This window comes from Mesoplodon mirus (assembly GCF_964341445.2).
Source record: "Mesoplodon mirus genome assembly, chromosome: 7".
Lineage (NCBI taxonomy): Eukaryota > Metazoa > Chordata > Mammalia > Artiodactyla > Ziphiidae > Mesoplodon > Mesoplodon mirus.
This window is the reverse complement of record NC_138983.1, coordinates 54,675,101-54,695,273: the sequence shown is the minus strand read 5'-3', so window position 1 is coordinate 54,695,273 and position 20,173 is coordinate 54,675,101. Positions and strand designations below refer to the sequence as shown.

The 20,173-nt window shown below is 37.5% G+C and overlaps 1 protein-coding gene across 3 annotated transcripts in view; it reads left to right on the top strand.

Annotated features, from left to right (window-relative positions):
* UVRAG (UV radiation resistance associated) overlaps positions 1-20,173 on the top strand; it is a 315,157-nt gene that overhangs the window by 63,070 nt on the left and 231,914 nt on the right. For all 3 annotated transcript variants that reach the window (XM_082628358.1, XM_082628357.1, XM_082628359.1), the window contains one exon: positions 14,505-14,590. In XM_082628358.1, the coding sequence (XP_082484484.1) occupies positions 14,505-14,590 (86 nt within the window). The remainder of the gene's footprint in view (positions 1-14,504; positions 14,591-20,173) is intronic.

The window sequence follows — 20,173 nt, the reverse complement described above, 5'->3', positions numbered from 1 at the left end:
ATCTTCCTGGACCGGGGCACGAACCCGTGTCCCCTGCTTCGGCAGGTGGACTCTCAACCACTGTGCCACCAAGGAAGCCCCCAGGGGGGGCTTGGGGGAGTATGGGAAATGAGAGGCTGTTGGGCCAGCTCTTGATCCAATAAGCTGGAAACTTTTCAGATCCCTGTATAGGAGTTTTGCCTTTAATATAGACATGTAAGATTATCTTTGCCTGAATTTCCTTTTGGCAACTATTCTTCTTTTTGGGAGGATGCTGACAACTACCTGGGTGAATGGACACTCCTAGTGGTTAAGAATATGGGTTTTGGAGTCAGACTGATGTGAGTTTAATTCCAGGCACCACTGCTTACCTGTGAAAGAGATTTTGGGCAAATTGAATCATCTCTGAGTTTGTTTTTTCATTTGTAAATGGAGGTAACAATTTCTACCTCATCATAAATTGTTTTGAATATTAAAGGTGATATAATGTATATTACAAGGCTGGCACATGAGTAGAGTTCAATAATATATGGAAACTACTACTCACTAGACTCTAAACCCTATGATAAGAGGGATTACATCTCTAATGCTTACCACTGTCAGTAGTTGTGTCCCTTGAACCGTCCCTGGCATGTAGTAGGTGCTCATTTTGTTAATAAATGCAGGTGAATGCTTGCTATATTTAGGACTCTCATAGCAATAATTGAGATTCAAAATCTCGAGGGGATGGTATTTTTCTCTCCTACACTACCTTATCCCTAGCCCCAACTTTTGGAGTTTTATTTTTATGTAACTCATACAGTCATAACTCTATGGTGTTAATGATAAAGTACAAAGAGCTTTAGATTGTTAAGAATTCTTGTTCTTAGACTTAAAACTATAGCAGCAATGTCTTCAGAGTCCAGTAGATGGCAATGCTTTCTCATTTTAATGGAAAAAAATAAAGCAGGAGTAGAATCCAAATAAAAAGGATCAAACCTTTTTGGAATAATGACACTCTCAGGAGATTAAAATAGCAATTTGGTGATTACTTTCACAAACGCAGCCACATGATTTGACCATCTCAAGTACATAGTCCAGCTGAGATTGAAGATTTAGGGACAACAGCAAGTTTCAGGGTCTGTTTTGAGAGCCTGTACAAATGAAAATTCCTTATATTTTTCAAGGCATGATACTTTTGAAAGGTAGAAAACCTGAGTTCTAATCCCAGTTTTGTTCTGGTACTGTGTTCCTTGAGCAAATCACTTAACCTCTGTTAGTTTTAGGTTCCTCATTTCAAAAGTAAGAAAATTCTTAGCTGATTAATGCTAGAGGGCATATTAGGGTTATCTAGCTCAACACCCGTATCTCAGGGATGAAGAAACCGAGGCTCAGGGAGCCTCATGACCTCTTGAACTTGGCATGGAAAGTTAGTTTCATACTTTAAGTGGTAACTTAGACATAGCTATAATAATATCATATATATAATATAAAAAAATCACTACATACTTTGATAGCTCTTTTGCCTTTAAGGATTTGCCTATAAATTATTTTACTCCATTCTTACAACAACCTGTGGGGAAGGCAGAGCAGCTATTATTAGAAGTTTTAGTAATAGTAGTAGCAGCAGGCCTACAATGGCTAACAGTTAGTATTCGGGGAATAAATGAATGGCCAGCATATCAGGATGAGTTGGTGGCAGAACCAGGACCAGAACACATACCTCTGTCTTTCCAGACATGCACGTTCTTCATTAAACCGTGTCACCTGTGTAAAAGTGAGGAGTAGATGATTTTCATCATTAAATTCCTTTCTGAGGTTCCTTCCATCATTTTATTTGGCTGTGATTGTGATTAAATGCTGTTAGAGGTATCTTCAACTTATAGCAACTCAGATGGTCAGGTATTAGTATTTTTGTTTTCAGAATGAAGATGCTGAAACCTAGAAAAGTTGAGATTTTTGTTAACTATATAGAACTGAGAAATTAAAAAGATGGCTATTTTCCTCTTGCTGGTTAAATTCATGGATGCTAACTTATTTCCAAAGCACGTCCCACGTGGTACTCAAGCAGAACATTTAGAAGTGGGGATTAAGTATGTCAAGCAGCCTATGTTTTAACAACAGAGAAAGGGATATGGTGTAACTTCTACCCAGGTCTCTCAGTACGTCATCCAGTAAAAGTTGGAAGATCACAAAAATAGCTCATTCTGTACATACTCTACTCAGTTTTCCTCCCAGAGCTCTCCCCCGACCCTGCCCCAACCAGGTTACAAAATACAAGAAACAGACGAGACAGATCCTAAAGGGCTGTTTCTAGTAACTGCCTGCTTTGTTACAAAACATCTAGGTATCTGAGCTCAGTTTAAATCCAGGGTGAAACTTTGTTTCTGAATTATTTGAGCTGGTGTGATATCGTAATAACAGTATTACTCCAGGTGGGTATGGAGCTTTTGAAAACTACCATTGCTGGTTTTCATTTACTGAGTACCTACTATATGTCAGACACTCTACTATCTACTTCACATGTTTTGTTTAATCTGTGTAACAACTCCATGAGGTAATTATTGTCATTTTATAGGTACAGTATCCTAGAAGAAAAGGTTCAAGTACTAATCCCAAGATTACTTAGTAAGTAGCAGAACCATGATTTGAAACCAGGTCTGGTTTATTCAAAGGCTTTTTCTTTTAACAACTATGCTACGTGGTATCTCTACATTCTTTCCTACTTCACATAGCATGTCAAAGTACCACGTCACTATCTTTACATTTAACCAGAGATATCCACTATGTGCGTTGTGAGAATCAAATGAGATAGTACATGGGAAAGTGCTTTGAATGGTATAAAGTGCATTATTGTACAGACTTTGGGTATTTATTATTGTAGAGTGGGCATGCAATGCCCATGAGGCCATCAACCCACCAAAGTCCACAGAAGTTCCACATATTAGTCACTCTATTTGGCTTCCCTCTGAGTCTTCTTTTTTCCTCTTCTCTTGGATTAAGTTAGCTTCTGACAGATGTTTGGAAAATCATCTCATCCTGTAATTCATATTTATAAATCCTGTGGTCCCCATTCTCTCTCTTCATTGAAGCCAGAGAATAATCTGGGAAAATGCCACATTTCCTGTTATGAATTTGGAGGATCTTGTCTCCTTAGCACAATTTTTGAGCTTTTCAGAGTTTTAATACTGGAAAATTCAAAGCCAAGCATGGTTCTTCATGTAGATGTTTTAGATTCTTAGAAAGTAAACAGAAACAGAGCTCCAGACTCATCCTCACTAGGGGATTCAGAGAGTTGGAAATTTTGTTTAAATTTTGAAAACTTGTCTTTACTATTCTTTTTTAGATTTGTAATTAGGGCATTCTTGACTTTTTTTCCTTTCCCCTCTGTGAGTCAGTTTTGGTTTAAATTGTTCCTCTAGAAAGCTGGGAATCTTTTCTTCTTCTTCTTCTTTTCTTTTCTTTTTTTTTTTTTTAACCTAGTTAACATGGTACCACTGTTGCCTTTTCTTCCCTCTCACTTCTCTTCTCTCACAGTTACAGTAACTGTGTATGCATCCTTCTTCCTGTTAGGGCATAAGCTCCTTTAGGGCTGAGGTTGTATCTTACTTTTTTGGTCCCAGGATTTAGTGTAGACTTTGCTTAGAAGATATTTTTCCGGAGTGAATGAATCCACTAAGATCACATGGTTCCTATCTCTATTCTGTAGTATACTTTTCTCTGAAAGGATGACTACTTCAGCAGGGTCACTTTCAGTCCTCTTGTTACGGAGTTGCATTGATGACATTTAATGCACTTCATACTTGGAGTGTGTGACTATGATTGTGATTATTTTTTGAGGGTAGTTTAAAACACTGAAGTGTGAACAAGAACCTCTTCACCCCTGTTGACTTGAATTTAAAAAAAGAATTGATTTTAGTTTCAAGATCTGTATACCTTTGCTTAATAACACTGTTCTTATTTTCATTGCTTCTTACTGTTTTGAAGGAGAAGAAAACATCTGCTGTCTCAAATCTCAGACTAGATCTGGGGGAATGTACATATTCAGCTCAGGTTCAGTGTCGAAGAAGAGGTCTTGCTTTCCCTCCTTAACAGCTCAGCATCTGGGCTTTGTCAGAGCCCAGGGGCAGTGGGTGTCCGAGGCTCGAAGGTGCTTGACAGAGACACGTGCATATTTTTTCTTGGCTTAAACTTGCCTGACTCTTAAAAGTGTGTTAATGTCCAAATGAACATACACACATAGGGACACAGGCTGTCCCTTGATTCATCAGGTAGCCATTTTAGGAGGAGCTGTACAAACAAATATTATATTTTTTAAAAGTATACTCATTGCATCTGAAAAGGTGCTTAAGTTGTAGAATGAGCCATTGGTTTTTTTCCTTGTCCTTTATGATTTCTTACTCTACTTAAATAAGTAGAAGAAGGACTATTTGCAGAGCTCACTTACAGTTTAAAGAGTAACATGTATAGTCCACTATCAGTCCCACTAGGGCAAGCTTTTGCTGGGGCCCTTAAGCTATTGTCCTCAGGCTTCCACTTGGGCCTTTTGTTTTCTCGTTAACACGTTATCTCTGGATCATTCAGATCTCTCCCAAGTCTACATCGCCAGTCAGCGCTTCCATATATCTAGACTTGAGTCAGATTGCTTGGATGTTTCAGAGACACATACTCTACAATTGCCAAACTGAGCTCAATTCCTTCCCCCTGTAAGAAAACCTCCTCTTATTGTGTTCCTTATTTCAGTGAATGGTACTGCTGTTCATCCACTTTCTCAAGTCAGAACAAGGAGCCATCCCGAACACCTCCCTCTTTTTTTGAGTCACTTTTTTGAATCACTACTTAAGGTGTCTGCTAAACATCTGCTGCTTTCCTGGTTCTTGCCATTCATTGTAGCAAGATTTATCTTCCTAAAATTCTCGTCATGTCCCTCCATTATTCAAATCATTTCAGAGTAATTAATGACTTGTAAGGTCTTATTGTGATCTGATTCCTGATTTTGAAGCACCCCACCCATAACACTTTAAGCGAAAATTTGTGCATCTCAGTTTTAGAGCTTAGATCTCCTTTCCATTGAAAGGTTTTCTGTGACATACCCCCTAAATCCAGTTTGGATACCCCTCTATCTGTTCTCATAGCACCTTGCCTTTCATTTTTCTTGTCACTGTTCCTAACCAGTTATATTCGGATTACGCATTTGCTCATCTCTCTTTCTTACTAGACTGTACACTGTGTAAGGGCAGAGACAGTGTCTGTCTTGGCCACTGAATTATCCCTAGTGCTTAGCACTGTGCCTGGCATGTAGTAATAATTCAGTAGATATTTGTTGACTGAGTGAATGAATGTTGCTGTAGCAGATCATTTAAAATTCTGGCATATGCTACTTGTTTGTCATCAGTTGTATAGCTCGTTATTCAAAATTCTAGTTCATCTATGTTTAAGTAGTTTCTGACCACTTCTGCATAGACATCTGCCATTTGCAAATTATTATACTTTATTTTTTTATAAATTTATTTATTTATTTATTTTTGGCTGCGTTGGGTCTTCGTTGCTGAGTGGGGGCTACTCTTTGTTGCGGTGTGCAGGCTTCTCATTGCGGTGGCTTCTGTTGTTGTGGAGTACAGGCTCTAGGCACGCGGGCTTCAGTATTTGTGGCTCGCGGGCTCTAGAGCACAGGCTCAGTAGTTGTGGCGCACGGGCTTAGTTGCTCCGCAGCATGTGGGATCTTCCCGGGCCAGGGCTCGAACCCGTGTCCCCTGCACTGGCAGGTGGATTCTTAACCACTGCACCAGCAGGGAAGCCCCCTGTTATACTTTAAATGGATCTCTTCATTTTTCTCTCCAGGTTTGCTTTCCCTTCCAGTTTTTTACATTTTTATTAACTATTTTTCCATTTATCCAGGCCTCAAATTTTGCAGTTAGTTTTGATTGATTTCTTTTATCCACTCGATTCATTCAGCTACGAGACTCTTTTGAGTCCTTTGAAATCACTTATATATATGGCTACTTTTCCATATCCATTGCCATGATCCAAGCTCAGCCTGGCACCCTATAAGGCTGGATTACTGCAGTAGTTTTCTGGCAGGCCTATGGCTCTGGTCTCTTTGTATCCACTTTGTCTTATTCACCACTGCCTGATTAATCTTCCTAAAGCATACTTTCATTTTTTTTATTCCTTTGCTTAAAGGTTGTATGGAATAACTTCTTGTCTGCTAGGTGTGTCCAAATCTCTGACCTAATTTCCTTTTCTCCATCAACCTAAATTCAGTCAGTGGTATAGTACTTTTGGTTATATCTCTGCTTTTATCTTTACTTCTTTTCTCTGTCTCTCTTTTTCTTCAGAGTTTGAGCTCTCATTACCTCTAGTATGTGTGGATTTTTAGAATAGCCTCCTAACAGTTGTCTGGACATTCTGCTTCCCCTAATTTGTCATATTTGTCATTACCAAAGTAACCTTCCTTAAATGCAGCTCTGATCATTGTCCTACACTGTCAGAAACCTTTCATGAGTCCAATAAGCATGTAGGTTGTCTCCCTTTTTAGTATGACATTTGAGGCTTTCTGTGCTCTGGCCCTCTCAACTTAGTTATATAGCTATATCTCCCACTATTTCCCCCTCCAGGGTTCCAAGTAATTTTGACATCATTGGAGCTGAACAAATTGGACCACTATTTAATCTTCTCTGAATACAGCTTATGTTTTCCTACTGTCATGCTTTGGCTAAAGGTGTTCAGTCTGTGTGGGACTTTCCTTCACTGCCATTCAGCCTTCTATGCTTCTTAATCTGTCCCAAATATTGCTACCCCTGCTGTAGCCTTTGATGTTCCTGCTTCTACTAGATGGAATCTTTACCATATTGGAACTCCTGTAGCTTTTCTTTTTAACCTTTCTTGTGGCACCTTTGCAGTTTTTACTTCACTTGGAACCTTAACTGGGTTATATACTTTATAGTATATTGGGTTGTATACTTTTATAACGATGATAGCAATTGCCTGACACCCTGTATGTATAAGATGTTCAGTAAACACTGAAATGAATAAGTATATATGTATAATGTTGTTCGCTTCATTAACAGTTATCCTGTCAAGTGGATTATTTTAGTAGAACTTTTATAGTTTTAATAAAGGATAGTCTTATGATTGTTGTAGTAGCTGAAAACTCTCAAAATGTACAGTAACATGTTTTAAAAGGTGACTCATTCAGCGATCTAGTACAGGGATAATCAAATTACAGTCCCCACATGTTTTTATATGGCCTGGGAGCTAAGAACGATTTTTATATTTGTAAAGAATTTGAAGGCGAAAACAAAGAAGAATATGCGATGGAGATGATGTGGCTTGCAAAGCCTAAAATATTTACAATCTGGCTGTTGACTGAGAAAGTTTGTTGACCACTGATCTAGAAACACACCTGATCATCTGCCTGGAATTATTCCTGCTCACTGGATATGTGAAATTATCTGTTTCCTTGAATGGTTTAATAGGCACTCACCCAGACTAGTGCCTATTCTGTTCCCTTCCTTGAAAAAGAATTGTTAGGCCTGGCTTCAGAAGAATTTTGAGTGACATGTAAATCTCCTCTGGGCTCTTTGGCACTTGGCAGTATCTCACACAGATAACCAGATACAAATGAGCCATTTCTTTCCACTATGATCCTTCATCAGAGGTCTGCCGGGATCGCACATCTGGTGAAGTTAGATGTCATTCAGAGCAAGGCTCTTAGCATATTTCAAGAATGTTAATTGCTAAGTGGTGGCTGAAGCAGAAGGGTTTAATAATGTCCTTGAGTTGCCTTAAATGTACATGGACCCAGAATTTTAGACCTGAAAAAGGTCTTAGAGATCAAGTGTAGCATGGTCATTAAGAACATGAGCTGTGGAGCCAGACTGCATGGCTCTTGTACTTAATCCTCTCCGTGTCTCAGTTTCCTTACCTTTAAAGTGGGGATAATAATAGTACCTGTTTCACAGGGTTGTGTGAGTATTAAACATGTTAACCCTTAACATTAACATTGAAACGTTAATTTAACATGGGAAACAACACTGCCTGGCATACTGGAAGTGCTCATACATGTTACTTTTGTGTTTGGCTATTATTGTTTACTATTTACATTAGTAGTAGTCTCATCTCATTTCGTAGTTAAAGAAACTGAGGCTTAGAGGGGTTAAATGATTTTCTTCACTTCCATGACAGGCAGAGTGGGTTAAGACCCAGAAGCCTCGCTGTAATGTGTTGCTTTTAGTTGTACGTTAGTTGTATGTTAGTGAGTGTGGATAAGTTTTTAATAGAAGAAATGTTTGGCAGCTTTTTACATAAAATAAGTATAACTGAGTGGAATGTCATTAATTATTTCTCCTGAGAATCTTAAATTTACTTCTAGTGTCTTTTTGGGTTTTGTAGCTCATTTATAGGATTATCTTCTGTCTCTGTCCTTTCTTTTCAGCTGCTCTCATGACATGTAGATTATTTCATAGCCAACTCTCTCTCTCTCTTTTTTAATTGAGATGAAATCCACATAACATAAAATTAAGCTTTTTTTTTTTGGTTTTTTTGGCCGTGCTGCACGGTTTGCAGGATCTTAGTTCCCCGACCAGGGATCGAACCCGGGCCCCAGCAGTGAAAGCGCTGAGTCCTAACCACTGGACCACCAGGGAATTCCCTAAGCATTTGAAAGTGTGCAGTTCAGTGGCACTGGGTATGCTCACAATGCTGTGCGAACACTACCTCCATTAAGGTGCATGACATTTTCATCACCCCAAAAGAAAATTCCCATTAAGCATTCATTCTTCATTTTGTGCTCCCCACCCCCCAGCAAACACCAACCTGCTTTTCTCTCTATGGATTTGCCTGTTCTGAGTATTTTATATAAATGGAATCATACAATATGTAATCTTTTATGTCTGGCTGCTTTCACTTAGCTTGAGTTTCTGAGGTGCATCCATATGCAGCATGTATCAATACTTCTTTTTATGGCTGAATGATATCGCTTTGTATGAATACTCTATACCACATTTTGCTTATCCATTCATCCACTGATTGATGTTTGAATTGTTTCTACCTTTTGGCTATTGTGAATAGTGCTGCTATGAACATTTATGTACAAGTATTTGTTTTAAGTTCTTCTGGTTATATACCTCGGAATGGAATTGCTAGATGATGTAGTAATTCTATGTTTAACTTTTTGAGGAATTGCCAGACTTTTTTACACAGCTGCTGACCACTTTATGTTCCCGACAGCAATATACTAGGGTTCTTGATTTCTCCACATCCTTAACCAACACTTATGTGCTGTTTTTTGTTTTGCTTTCTTTTAATTTTGTTTATTTATTTATTTTTTTACTTTTCCTAGTGGGTATGAAATGGTATCTCATTGTGATTTTGATTTGCATTTCCCTAATGACTAATGATGTTGTGCATCTTTTCATGTGCTTATTGGCTATTTGTATATCTTTTTTGGAGAAGTGTCTCTTTAAATCCTCTGCCCATTTTTAAATTGGGTTGTTTGTCTTTTTTGTTGTTGAGTTGTCAGAGTTCTTTATATATTCTGAGTATTAGACCTTTATCAGATATATGATTTGCATATATTTTCTCCCATTTTGTGGGTTGTTTTTTCACTTTCTTTATAGTGTCCTTTGATGCACAAAAGTTTAATTTTGATGAAGTCCAGTTTATGTTATTTCTTTTGTTGCTCATACTTGTGGCATCATATCTAAGAACCATTGGCAAATTGAAGGTTATACAGATGTACCCTTGTGCTTTCTTCTAATGGTTTTAGCTCTCACAATTAGGTCTTTGATCCTAATTGTAATTTTTGTATATGGTGTTAGGGATGGGTTCAACTTTATTCTTTGCATGTGGCCATCCAGTTGCTTCAGCATCATTTGTTGAAAAGACTATTCTTTCTCAGTCCTGGCACCTTTGTCTAAAATCAGTTGACCATAGACATATGAGTTTATTTAGTATTCTCCGTTCTATTCCATTGATCTATATGTCTGTACTTATGCCAATACCACACTGTTTTGATTACTGCTGCTTTGTGGTGAGTATTGAATTGGGGAATATGAGTCCTCCAACTTGGTATGTTGTGTTGATTTTCACTTATCAAACCACCCTCACGTACCTTGGGTAAATCCCACTTGTTCCTGGTGTATAAATCTTTTCTAAAAAATTATTTTTAATTGTGGTAAGATATACATAATATACAATTCACCATCTTAACAATTTTAAGTGTACAGTGTGGTGGCATTAAGGACATGCACCTTGTGCAACTGTCACCACTATCCATCTCCAGAACTCTTTTCATCTTATAAAACTGAAACTCTCTACCCATTAAGCAGTAACTCCCCATCTCCCCCTTCACCAAGTCCCTGGCACTCACCCTTTTACTTTCTGTTTCTATGAATTTGACTACTCTTGGTACCTTATGTAAGTGGAATTATACAATATTTGTCCTTTTGTCACTGGCTTATTTTACTTAACATAATGTCCTCAAGGGTCATGCATGTTATAGCAGAATTCTTTCCTTTTTAAGGCTAACTATATTCCATTGTATGAAAATACAACATTTTGTTTTTCTGTTCATCTGTTGATGAATACTCAGGTTGCTTCTAACCCTCAACTACTGTAAATAATGCTGCTATGAACATGGATGTACAAATATCTCTTTGAGTCTTTGCTTTCACTTCTTTTGGGTATATACCCAGAAGTAGAATCGCTGGACCAGATGGTATTAGCCTTTTAGTATGCTGCTGGATTAGCTTTGCTAGTACAGTTGACCTTTGAAGAACATGTGTTTGAATTGGGCAGGTCTACTTATATATCTACTTTTTTTTTTCAATAAATACAAACTACAGCACTATACAATCCACAGTTGGTTCAATTCGTGGACGCAGAGTCATTCATACCAGAACCATGGATACAGAGAACTGACTGTAAAGTTATATATGGGGAGCTCAAGGCCAAGTGCAGACAGAGAGATGCAGGACCTGGGACACATGTCTTTATTTAGAGTCTGTGGGTAGAGTGCTTTGGGGTTCCTGGGCTAGGGCTGGATTGGTCAGTTCAAGCCAAAAGAGCAGGGTTTTGGTAAGTTCCATGGAGAGTTTTATCTATGGGGTGTGTAAAGTATACAGGTGCTGGGAAGCAAGGGAGACTGTTGACCACAAGTCATTACAGAAGCTACATTTGCTTGTGACTCTGCATCCTGCTATCTAGGGTATGCACTCCATGGGGATTTTTATCTAAGGGGCGTATAAAGCATGCAGGTGCTGGGAAGCAGGGGAGACTGTTGATCACAATCATAACAGAGCTGCATTTGCTTGTGACTCTGCATCCTGCTATCTAGGGCATGCACTCCATGGGGATTCTTATCTAAGGGGCGTATAAAGCATACAGGTGCTGGGAAGTAGGGGAGACTGTTGATCACAAGTCATAACAGAAGCTACATTTGCTTATGACTCTGCATCCTGCTATCTAGGGCATGCACTTCCCTGAAAGGGGGTCTAGTGTTAGTTTAAGGTCCCTGCAGGCTGCTTGACCAAACAAAATGTATGCCAGGGCAGCAGTACCATGGAGTAGCTTAGCTAAACTCTTTTACAACTTGTAGATCGGTTCAGACTTTCTGTTTCTTCTTGAGTCATTTTTTGGAGTTTCTGTGTTCCTAGGAATTCCCATTTTATCAAGGTTATCTGATTTGTTTGCGTACAGTTCATAGTATTCTTCTATAATACTTCTTATTTCTATAAGATAGGTGATAATGTTCTCACTTTCATTCCTGGTTTTAGTGATTTGAGTATTCTTTTTTTTTTTTTGTCTTGTTCAGTCTAGCTTAATGTTTGTCAATTTTATTGCCCTTTTCAAGGGACTAACTTGTTTTTTTTTTATTTTTCTGTATTGTTCTATATTCTCTATTTCATGGATCTCTGCCCTAATCTTTATTATTTACTTCCTTCTTGCTTTGGGTTTAGTTCTTTATTTTCTATTTCCTTAAGGTGGAAGATTAGATTAATTGATTTGAACTCTTTCTTTTTTTAAATGTAAATGTTTACAGCTGTACTTTTCCCTTTGAGCACTTTTCCACTGTATCCCATATGTTTTGATATGTTGTATTTTCATTTTTATTCTACTCAAAGTATTTAATAATTTACCTTATGATTTGTTCTTTGACCCACTGGTTGTTTAAGAGTATGTTATTTACTTTGTAGTTTGTGAATTTTCCAAGTTTCCTTCTGTTATTGATTTTTAGTTTCATTCCATTGTGATCAGAAAAGATACTTTGTATGATTTCAGGTTTTAGAAATGTATTGAGATTTGTTTTGTGGCTGAACATATGGTCTATCCTGGAGAATGTTCCATGTGCACTTGAGAAGAATATGTATATGGCTGTCGTTGGGTGGAGCATTCTGTATACACCTGTTAGGTCTAGTTGATTTATAGTATTTTTCATGTTTTCTGTTTCATTGTTTATCTTTCTTATGGTTGTGCTACACATTGTTAAAAGTGGGATGTTGACTTCAGCTATTTCCCATTTTAGTTTTTGCAGTTTTGGATTCATATGTTTTGTTATATGTTGCTAGGTACATATATGTTTATAATCATTTATATCTTCTTGACCTTTTAAAAATTATATAATATCCTTTTTTGTCTCTTCTAACATTTTTTTTGTCTTAATGTCTATTTGTCGGATATTAGTATACCCTTTCCAGCTTTCTTTTGGTTACTGCTTACATGGAATATCTTTCCGTCCTTCCATTTTCAACCTATTTGTGTTTTTGGTTCTAAAGTGCATCTCTTGTAGACAGTATATAGTGGGTCGTTAAAAAGAAAATCCATTCTTCCAATCTCTGCCTTTTAATTGTAATGTTTAATTCATTTACACTTAATGTAATTACAGAGGGAAGGACTTCTGCCACTTTTCGATTTGTTTTCTTACATCTTTTTTGTTCCTCAATTCCTCTGTTACTACCTTCTTTTGTGTTAGTTATTTCTCACATTTTGATTCCTTTCTCATTTCTTTTACTATATATCTTCTAGTTATTTTCTTAGTGGTTGCCCCAAGAATTACAATTAACATCTTAATTTATAACAGTCTAGTTCAAATTAATACCAACTTAGTTTTAATATTATACAAAACTTTTCTTCCATATAGCTCTGTTCCCCCATTTTTATGTTGCTATCATCACAAGTTACATCTTTATAATTGTGTGCCCATCAAGATAGGCTTATAATGATTGCTTCATTTATTTGCTAATTGGTTGATATTAAATGCTAAACCCACCTTACATTCATAGAATAAATTCAGTCAATAACGATGAGTTACTATTTTATCCTTATAACGTATTGCTGGTCCCACTTGCTAATATTTTGCTAAGGATTTTGGTGTCTATATTCATGAGGGATATTGGTCTCTAATTGTGTGTGTGTGTGTGTGTGTGAGAGAGAGATAAGTTTTGGTATCAGTAATGCTGGTCTTATGAATTGGAAATTGTTCCCTTACCCTCTGTTTTATGAAGGAGTTTGTGTTAAACTGATGATATTTCTTAAATGTTTGATATAATTCAGTGAACCCATCTGGACCTAGGCTTTTTTTGTGGAAAGATTTTCAATTACTTATTCACTTAAAAAATAGAGTTTACAGATTGTTGTTTTATTGTTAATCAGTTTTGTCATGTTGTATTTTTTCAAGGATTCATCTAAGTTGTTAAATTTGTTGGCACAAAGTTGTTTATAATATTCTCCTAATAACCTTTTAATGTCTGCAGCAATGTAACTTTTAGAAAATGCTTATACTAGCATTATAGCAAACATTTATACAGTGCTTCTCACATACCTTTGACTTTACAAATATCAGCTCTTTTAATTCCCACAACAATTTGTGAGGTAGATAATATTACCATCTCCATGTTATATAGATGAAGAAACCAAAGTTAAACTAAAAGAAGTTAGGTGCCTTGTTCCAGATTACAGAGCTGGTGTATTAAGGGCTTAAACTGTAATCCAGGTGGTCTGGGTCCAGAGTCCTTTTTTCTTAACTACTATTTACTTTGCCTTTCTGAAGTGCCAGATAGCTGTTCTGTTCTTCCTATGGAATTGTGCTGTGTTCTCTCCAGAAACCATCCTTGCTGCCACCACCTTTACACCACTGAGTGGAAATACTTGTTTCTGGTATTCCTAATTAAAACTTGGAATGCCTTTTCCCCCATAAAAACATTACATATGATGGCTAGGCATACTTGAAATATTATTGTTAATACTCTTCTTCAGCCACATAATATGTTAAAAAGACTTCTGGGGTTTCACTGGGAAGTTTACCAAAAGTTACAATGTGAAACATTGTTTCTGTGGGAAAATGTTAGAAGAAATTTATTTTAAATTCACTTGCCTATAAGGTTAAACTTCAATTATACGAAAGTGTTTAACTTTTTTCTAATTTCGTAATGGTTTGAATTTACTGAGTTGTTACTGAATCATAATTTTAAAAATACAAACATCACGATTAATTTGGACACCTATTTTGTTTTACCTCGATTAATTTGTTCATTAATGTCTTTTAGGGTTATTCAGATGCTCAGAAGAGTATTCTTCTTCAGGTGGATCAGAACTGTGTTCGCAATTCTTATGATGTCTTCTCTTTGCTGCGGTAAGAAACTTAGAGTCCTCTTGCATTTTGTCAAGAATCTTCCTCATTCTGAGTTTGTGACATTTCGATGTGAGGAAATGTATGGAATCTTTAGAAGCTGTTACTCAGACTTAGCATTTTTTAGTGAGAGCTTCATAAATTTTGTAGCTACAGTGATTTATCTCTTTTACAAAGCCTTTGGAAAGCCATTATTTTCCTCTGGACAGTGGGAGAGAGTGATTGGAAGCCAGTGATCTTAAAACAGGGACATGAGCTGTTTCCGGTCTTCTGCACAATAAAGAGCAGCAACCAGAGGTACAAAATTTAGACTTATCAAAACTTTAGCAACTGTGGCATTACTAGAAAACCGCTTCAATAGTCCCAGACATAGCTTAGAGTTTTGATCTGCTGTTCATCTTAAAAGAATCATATTTGGCAAGGCAAAGGAGCTCTGCGTGAAATCTCATGTGCTTAGAGGCTTAACTGCCTCAGCTCTATATTTTCATAATGTCTGGGCTTAATTTGGAAAGATTTTTAAATTTGGTTTTAATTTGCAGTGTGGTAGATCATCAAGGACGTTTCCCCAGGACGCAGGCTACCAAAATAAATGCAATTTAAAATAAAGTTAAGAGTGACACTCAACCTGTGTTCACCCTACTCAGACAGATGATTCATTGAAATTCGATTTTGGCAGTATTTCCTAATGTTTACATAACACATCATAAATTCCAGACCATTAGACATTCTCTATATATCTACTAGAGGAAGAGTCCAGAAGGATGATGGGACTCTTATCCAACTGGATGATTGTTTATTTTTTAAACATTATGAAATGGGCTTTTCCTTTGCGAATCTTGAACCTTGCTGTACATAATGGTAGAGAGTTTGCTGATATGGACTATGTAAAATGTTCTTAAGAGACAATGGTTTCAACTAAAGTAACCACACACATTTGATGACCTTTGATTCTTACCTGAGACGTACTTTCACTTTGACTTCTTAGGATATGTGCCAGAATGGACAGAATTTAGTAATTGGATGGTGGAGATAGAAAGCAGGAGGTGTCTATTATATAACTCTTATTTTTGAGCCTATTCAGTTTGGGACTACATCGAGTTTTAAGTATTGAAAAGAGGAATGTACAGAAATAGTTTGAAATGTGAGGAAGAGACTAATATTTCTTGGCCTGTTTTGCTCAGTAAAATGAGAGTATAGATACTATAATTTTTAAAGATATTTTGCAAGTATGAGATTGTGTGATCTCATTAGAGAAATCAGTGGAATTAAAAGAAAAGGGGGGCTTCCCTGGTGGCGCAGTGGTTGAGAGTCTGCCTGCCGATGCAGGGGACACGGGTTCGTGCCCCGGTCCGGGAAGATCCCGCATGCCGCGGAGCGGCTGGGCCCGTGAGCCATGGCCGCTGAGCCTGTGCGTCCGGAGCCTGTGCTCCGCAATGGGAGAGGCCACAACAGTGAGAGGCCCGCGTATCGCAAAAAAAAAAAAAAGAAAAGGGAATACAGAGTCAGTGAGAAGAGGAGGAGTTAGGAAAGGTAGCATCACAGAATCTGAGAGATTAGATATTTAAGGAGTATTGAAGGCTCTGTACTGTAGTGATACAGGAGAATAGGAGCTGAGGAAAGACTGTAGGATCTTGGGAATCAACTTGATATAATGGAGAATTCTTTGATTGACCTAACTGACTTTAATTATCTTTGATTTATCCTAATTCATTTAACCTCTCTAATTGTTCCAAAATATAGAAGCAGTGATGTTTCAAATTTTTTTAATTTATAAGCATTTTCACATCTGTTATCTTATTCTCCTAGAAGTTTTTTGTGTTCACAAATCAGGGATCAGCTTTTGTCTTCCATGTTGAAGCTGAGGCCAAGTAGTGTTAAATGATTTACTTATCTTAGGGGGCGCATAGCAAGAAGAGCCAGATTGGAGATTGGTATGAAGGTTTTCTGACAAGCAAATTTTGCAAACCCTCACTTACCTTCCTAGACTGGTGGTTGTTAGGGGCACATAGCATAATGATGGAGAAAATTTCTGAAAATCGTGGAACCCTCCATAAATGAAAAATCATCAAATTAGTTTGGTAGTGGCTTAATTATTTAACACTGGTTTTGCAATGAAATGTCTCTTGGGGGTTTCACTTCTAGCGTGCCTTCTAGATTCCTCAGGTGTGTCAGCCGTTTGAATTGCCTTATTAACAGTGGCCTGCTCATCACCATCATTTAAATCATTTATAGCTGGTAACACAGATATACTTTTTCTGAACCAGATCAAGTGTCTATTTTTCACGTAAATTACCTGAACTCAGAGAGTCACTCTGGAGCTAGAAACTTTAAATTGTACTTGTCAAAGTTAATGAGTAAAATGGAACTTTCTCTGGTGATTCAGGCAGTTCAGAGTAACCGTCATGTATCTTGCTCAAGCAAAAGTTTTTCTTTTCCCACAGTTTTTGCCATGATATATATAAAGTGATTGCCGAGAAACTTAATTTTGTGCCGATCAATTTTGTTTATAGTTTCCCGTCCTTAACTCAGGCAACATTGTTCCTGGATGCAGTAATTTTTAAAAATATACCTTTTCCTTTCCTGATGATTTCTTGTTTTTTTATTTTATTTTATTTTATTTTATTTTTTCATAAATTTATTTATTGATTTATATATATATACTTTTATTTTTGTCTGCGTTGGGTCTTTGTTGCTGCGTGCAAGCTTTCTCTAGTTGTGGCAGGCGGGGGTTACTCTTTCTGGTGGTGCGTGGGCTTCTCATTGCAGTAGCTTATCTTGTTGAGAAGTACAGGCTCTAGGTGCGCGGGCTTCAGTAGTTGTGGCTCGTGGGCTCTAGAGCTCAGGCTCAGTAGTTGTGGCACACGGGCTTAGTTGCTCTGCGGCATGTGGGATCTTCCTGGACCAGGGCTCGAACCCGTGTCCCCTGCATTGGCAGGCAGATCTTAACCACTGCACCACCAGGGAAGTCCTAAATTGTTACTTCTTGATCTGTAATTTTATGTGAAAACACACAGAGTCTGAATTCTTTAATATTACTTACTCCACAAAATTCTCAGTGCTGTTTGGAGGCAGGATTAGAACCCAGGTCTCCTGTTAATAACTCTTCCTGTGTTTTCGTGCCACTAATATGCATCTCTACCCTCAACCTTTTATGTGTAAATGTCACACAAAAAATAGGAAATTTTGACTAAGTAAAGGCTGTTTTTGGAGCACCTAAGACCCTGGCATTATAGCCCCTTCAGAAGGATGCATTGTACCATTTTGTAGGAAAACAATGACCTGAGGTTTTATTCTTTTGCCAATAGTTAGGAATTTAGACTAATTCCAATGTTGCCAAAGTAAGAGCAGCTCTTTCCAAGTTTACATTCGGTATGTGTGATGGTAACTGAATTTTTGCTTCTTAACCCTTGTAAATCTCTGGATTAGGCATTATTTTTCATGTAAGCAGACATTTACTTAGGAGACACTTCACTCAGTGTCACATTTGATACTTTAGGATGTTCACCACAAGGTGTCAATGTTGCTGTTTAACTGGCATTTGAAATATCATTTATTTTACAGTTTTGAAATGAGAAATGTAGGGTTATGAATCATAAGTGAGCCTTTAATTTAGAAGTTAGCTTTTCTTCTCTTTATTATTATTCTTTCTAGGTTAAGGAGTTTCTAGACTTTCTAAATAGGTTTCTCTTTTTTAGGTCTTTTTTCTTTTTTTTTTTAAATTGTGTTCGTGAGAGGGAGTTGTTGAAAGATTATAAAGAGAGGAGGAGTGACAGGCTCAGGTGTGTGATTTTGAATTCTATCCATGGTGACAGTGTGGAAGAGATTTGAGGGACGAGACTGGAAGCAAGGAGATACCTGTAAATCCTACCTGTCCTCTGGAATTGAAAGATTATTTTTAGTGTTTAAAAATTTTTTTGTTTTGTTTTATTTTTGTTTTTTCCCTTCATACTTTCTCAAAAAGGTAGCTCTATGGTAGTGAAATAAGTGAGACTAATTCTGTTTTCTTTGAGTATACTTTTTTTTTTTTTTTTGTGGTATGCGGGCCTCTCACTGTTGTGGCCTCTCCCGTTGTGGAGCACAGGCTCTGGATGCGCAGGCTCAGCGGCCATGGCTCAACGGGCCCAGCCGCTCCGCGGCATGTGGGATCTTCCTGGACCGGGGCACGAACCCGGTGTCCCCTGCATCGGCAGGTGGACTCTCAACCACTGCACCACCAGGGAAGCCCCTGAGTATACTTTTTATTCTTTTTTTTTTCCCTCTTTTTTGACATGTCCTACTTTTGCCAGTTTAATAAGTGGAGATACGGTGGAGAAACCATGGGCTTTGACCCTCCATCCAGGTTCCAGTCCTAAACTGCCGTATGCCCGTCACTGGATGCAAAACTATGGGCAAGTTACTTAACTTTGGTATGCCTCAAACTGCTCTTGTAAAATGGGGGTAATATTTGTCTCATAGGAATTATTATGAGAATTAATAAGGTAAAGTAATTGAAAGATTGTAGGACAGTTACTGATACATAGTAGACATTCAATAAATAATAGTTTTCATTTTCCCCTTTACTTCTTCCATCTTGGAATTAGCTTTTTTTCTCTATGCCCGTGTTCCTTTTTTATATTACCACTAGCTTTTCCAATTTTAAGCGTAATTTCCCTTTCTGTCTTGCCATTCTAATGCTGATACCTCTGTTTTTTAGAATTACTTTTGTTAATCCTATAACAATCATGATAAAAATTGTTTAACATGTGCATGTCTTGTCTTCCCTGATGGCACTGAAAACTACTTGAAGGAAGGGATTATTTCATATGGCTATATTTTCTCCTCTCTATATTACTGACAATTCTCAGTTATGTTGGAGTTACTGTGGATCCTATTGTGATCCTAGAGCCCTAGGTCCTGTGGATCCTGCATTACTCTTTCTCCCTAGGACTGTCTTTCATAACCACCATGTCCACATATTAATAACTCTCAAATCTATGTCTCTAGTTCCTACTTCTCTTTTGGAGTTCTGATCTGTAGTTTCCAATGACCATTAGACATTTATACTTTCATGTTCTGTGGGAACCTCAACCCTAACATGTCTGGAGCTACATACATTGGCTTAATCCTCCTCTTCCTTTTCTTTTCCCTGGATTCTCTAGTAGTATCATCATCTCAGGCAGCTAGTGAGCATAGCCTTCTTTGTTCTCACCTCTGTTTTCCTGGACTATTTCCTGACCTCCTAACTAGTCTTCCTACTTCCAGTTTTTCTTTCATGCAGTTAATAGGTATTATTTATTGAGCACTTCCTTTGTGCCAGGAACTATTCTAAGTGCTTTACATGAATTGATTCTTTTAATTCTTACAACACCCCATGTGGTAAGAGCTGTTGATTCATATTTACGGATGAGGAAACAGAGGCACAAAGCAGTTGAGTAGCTTATCCAAGGTCGTATAGCTAGTTCATGTTAGCCTGTATTTAAACCCAGTTTAGCTCCTGAGCCCATATTCTTAACCAGTATGTTTTACTACTTTATTATTTTTCGCACTGCTTTAGTACAATTCATCTGCCACATTGCTGCCAGAGTGACCAAAGATACATCAGTTTTG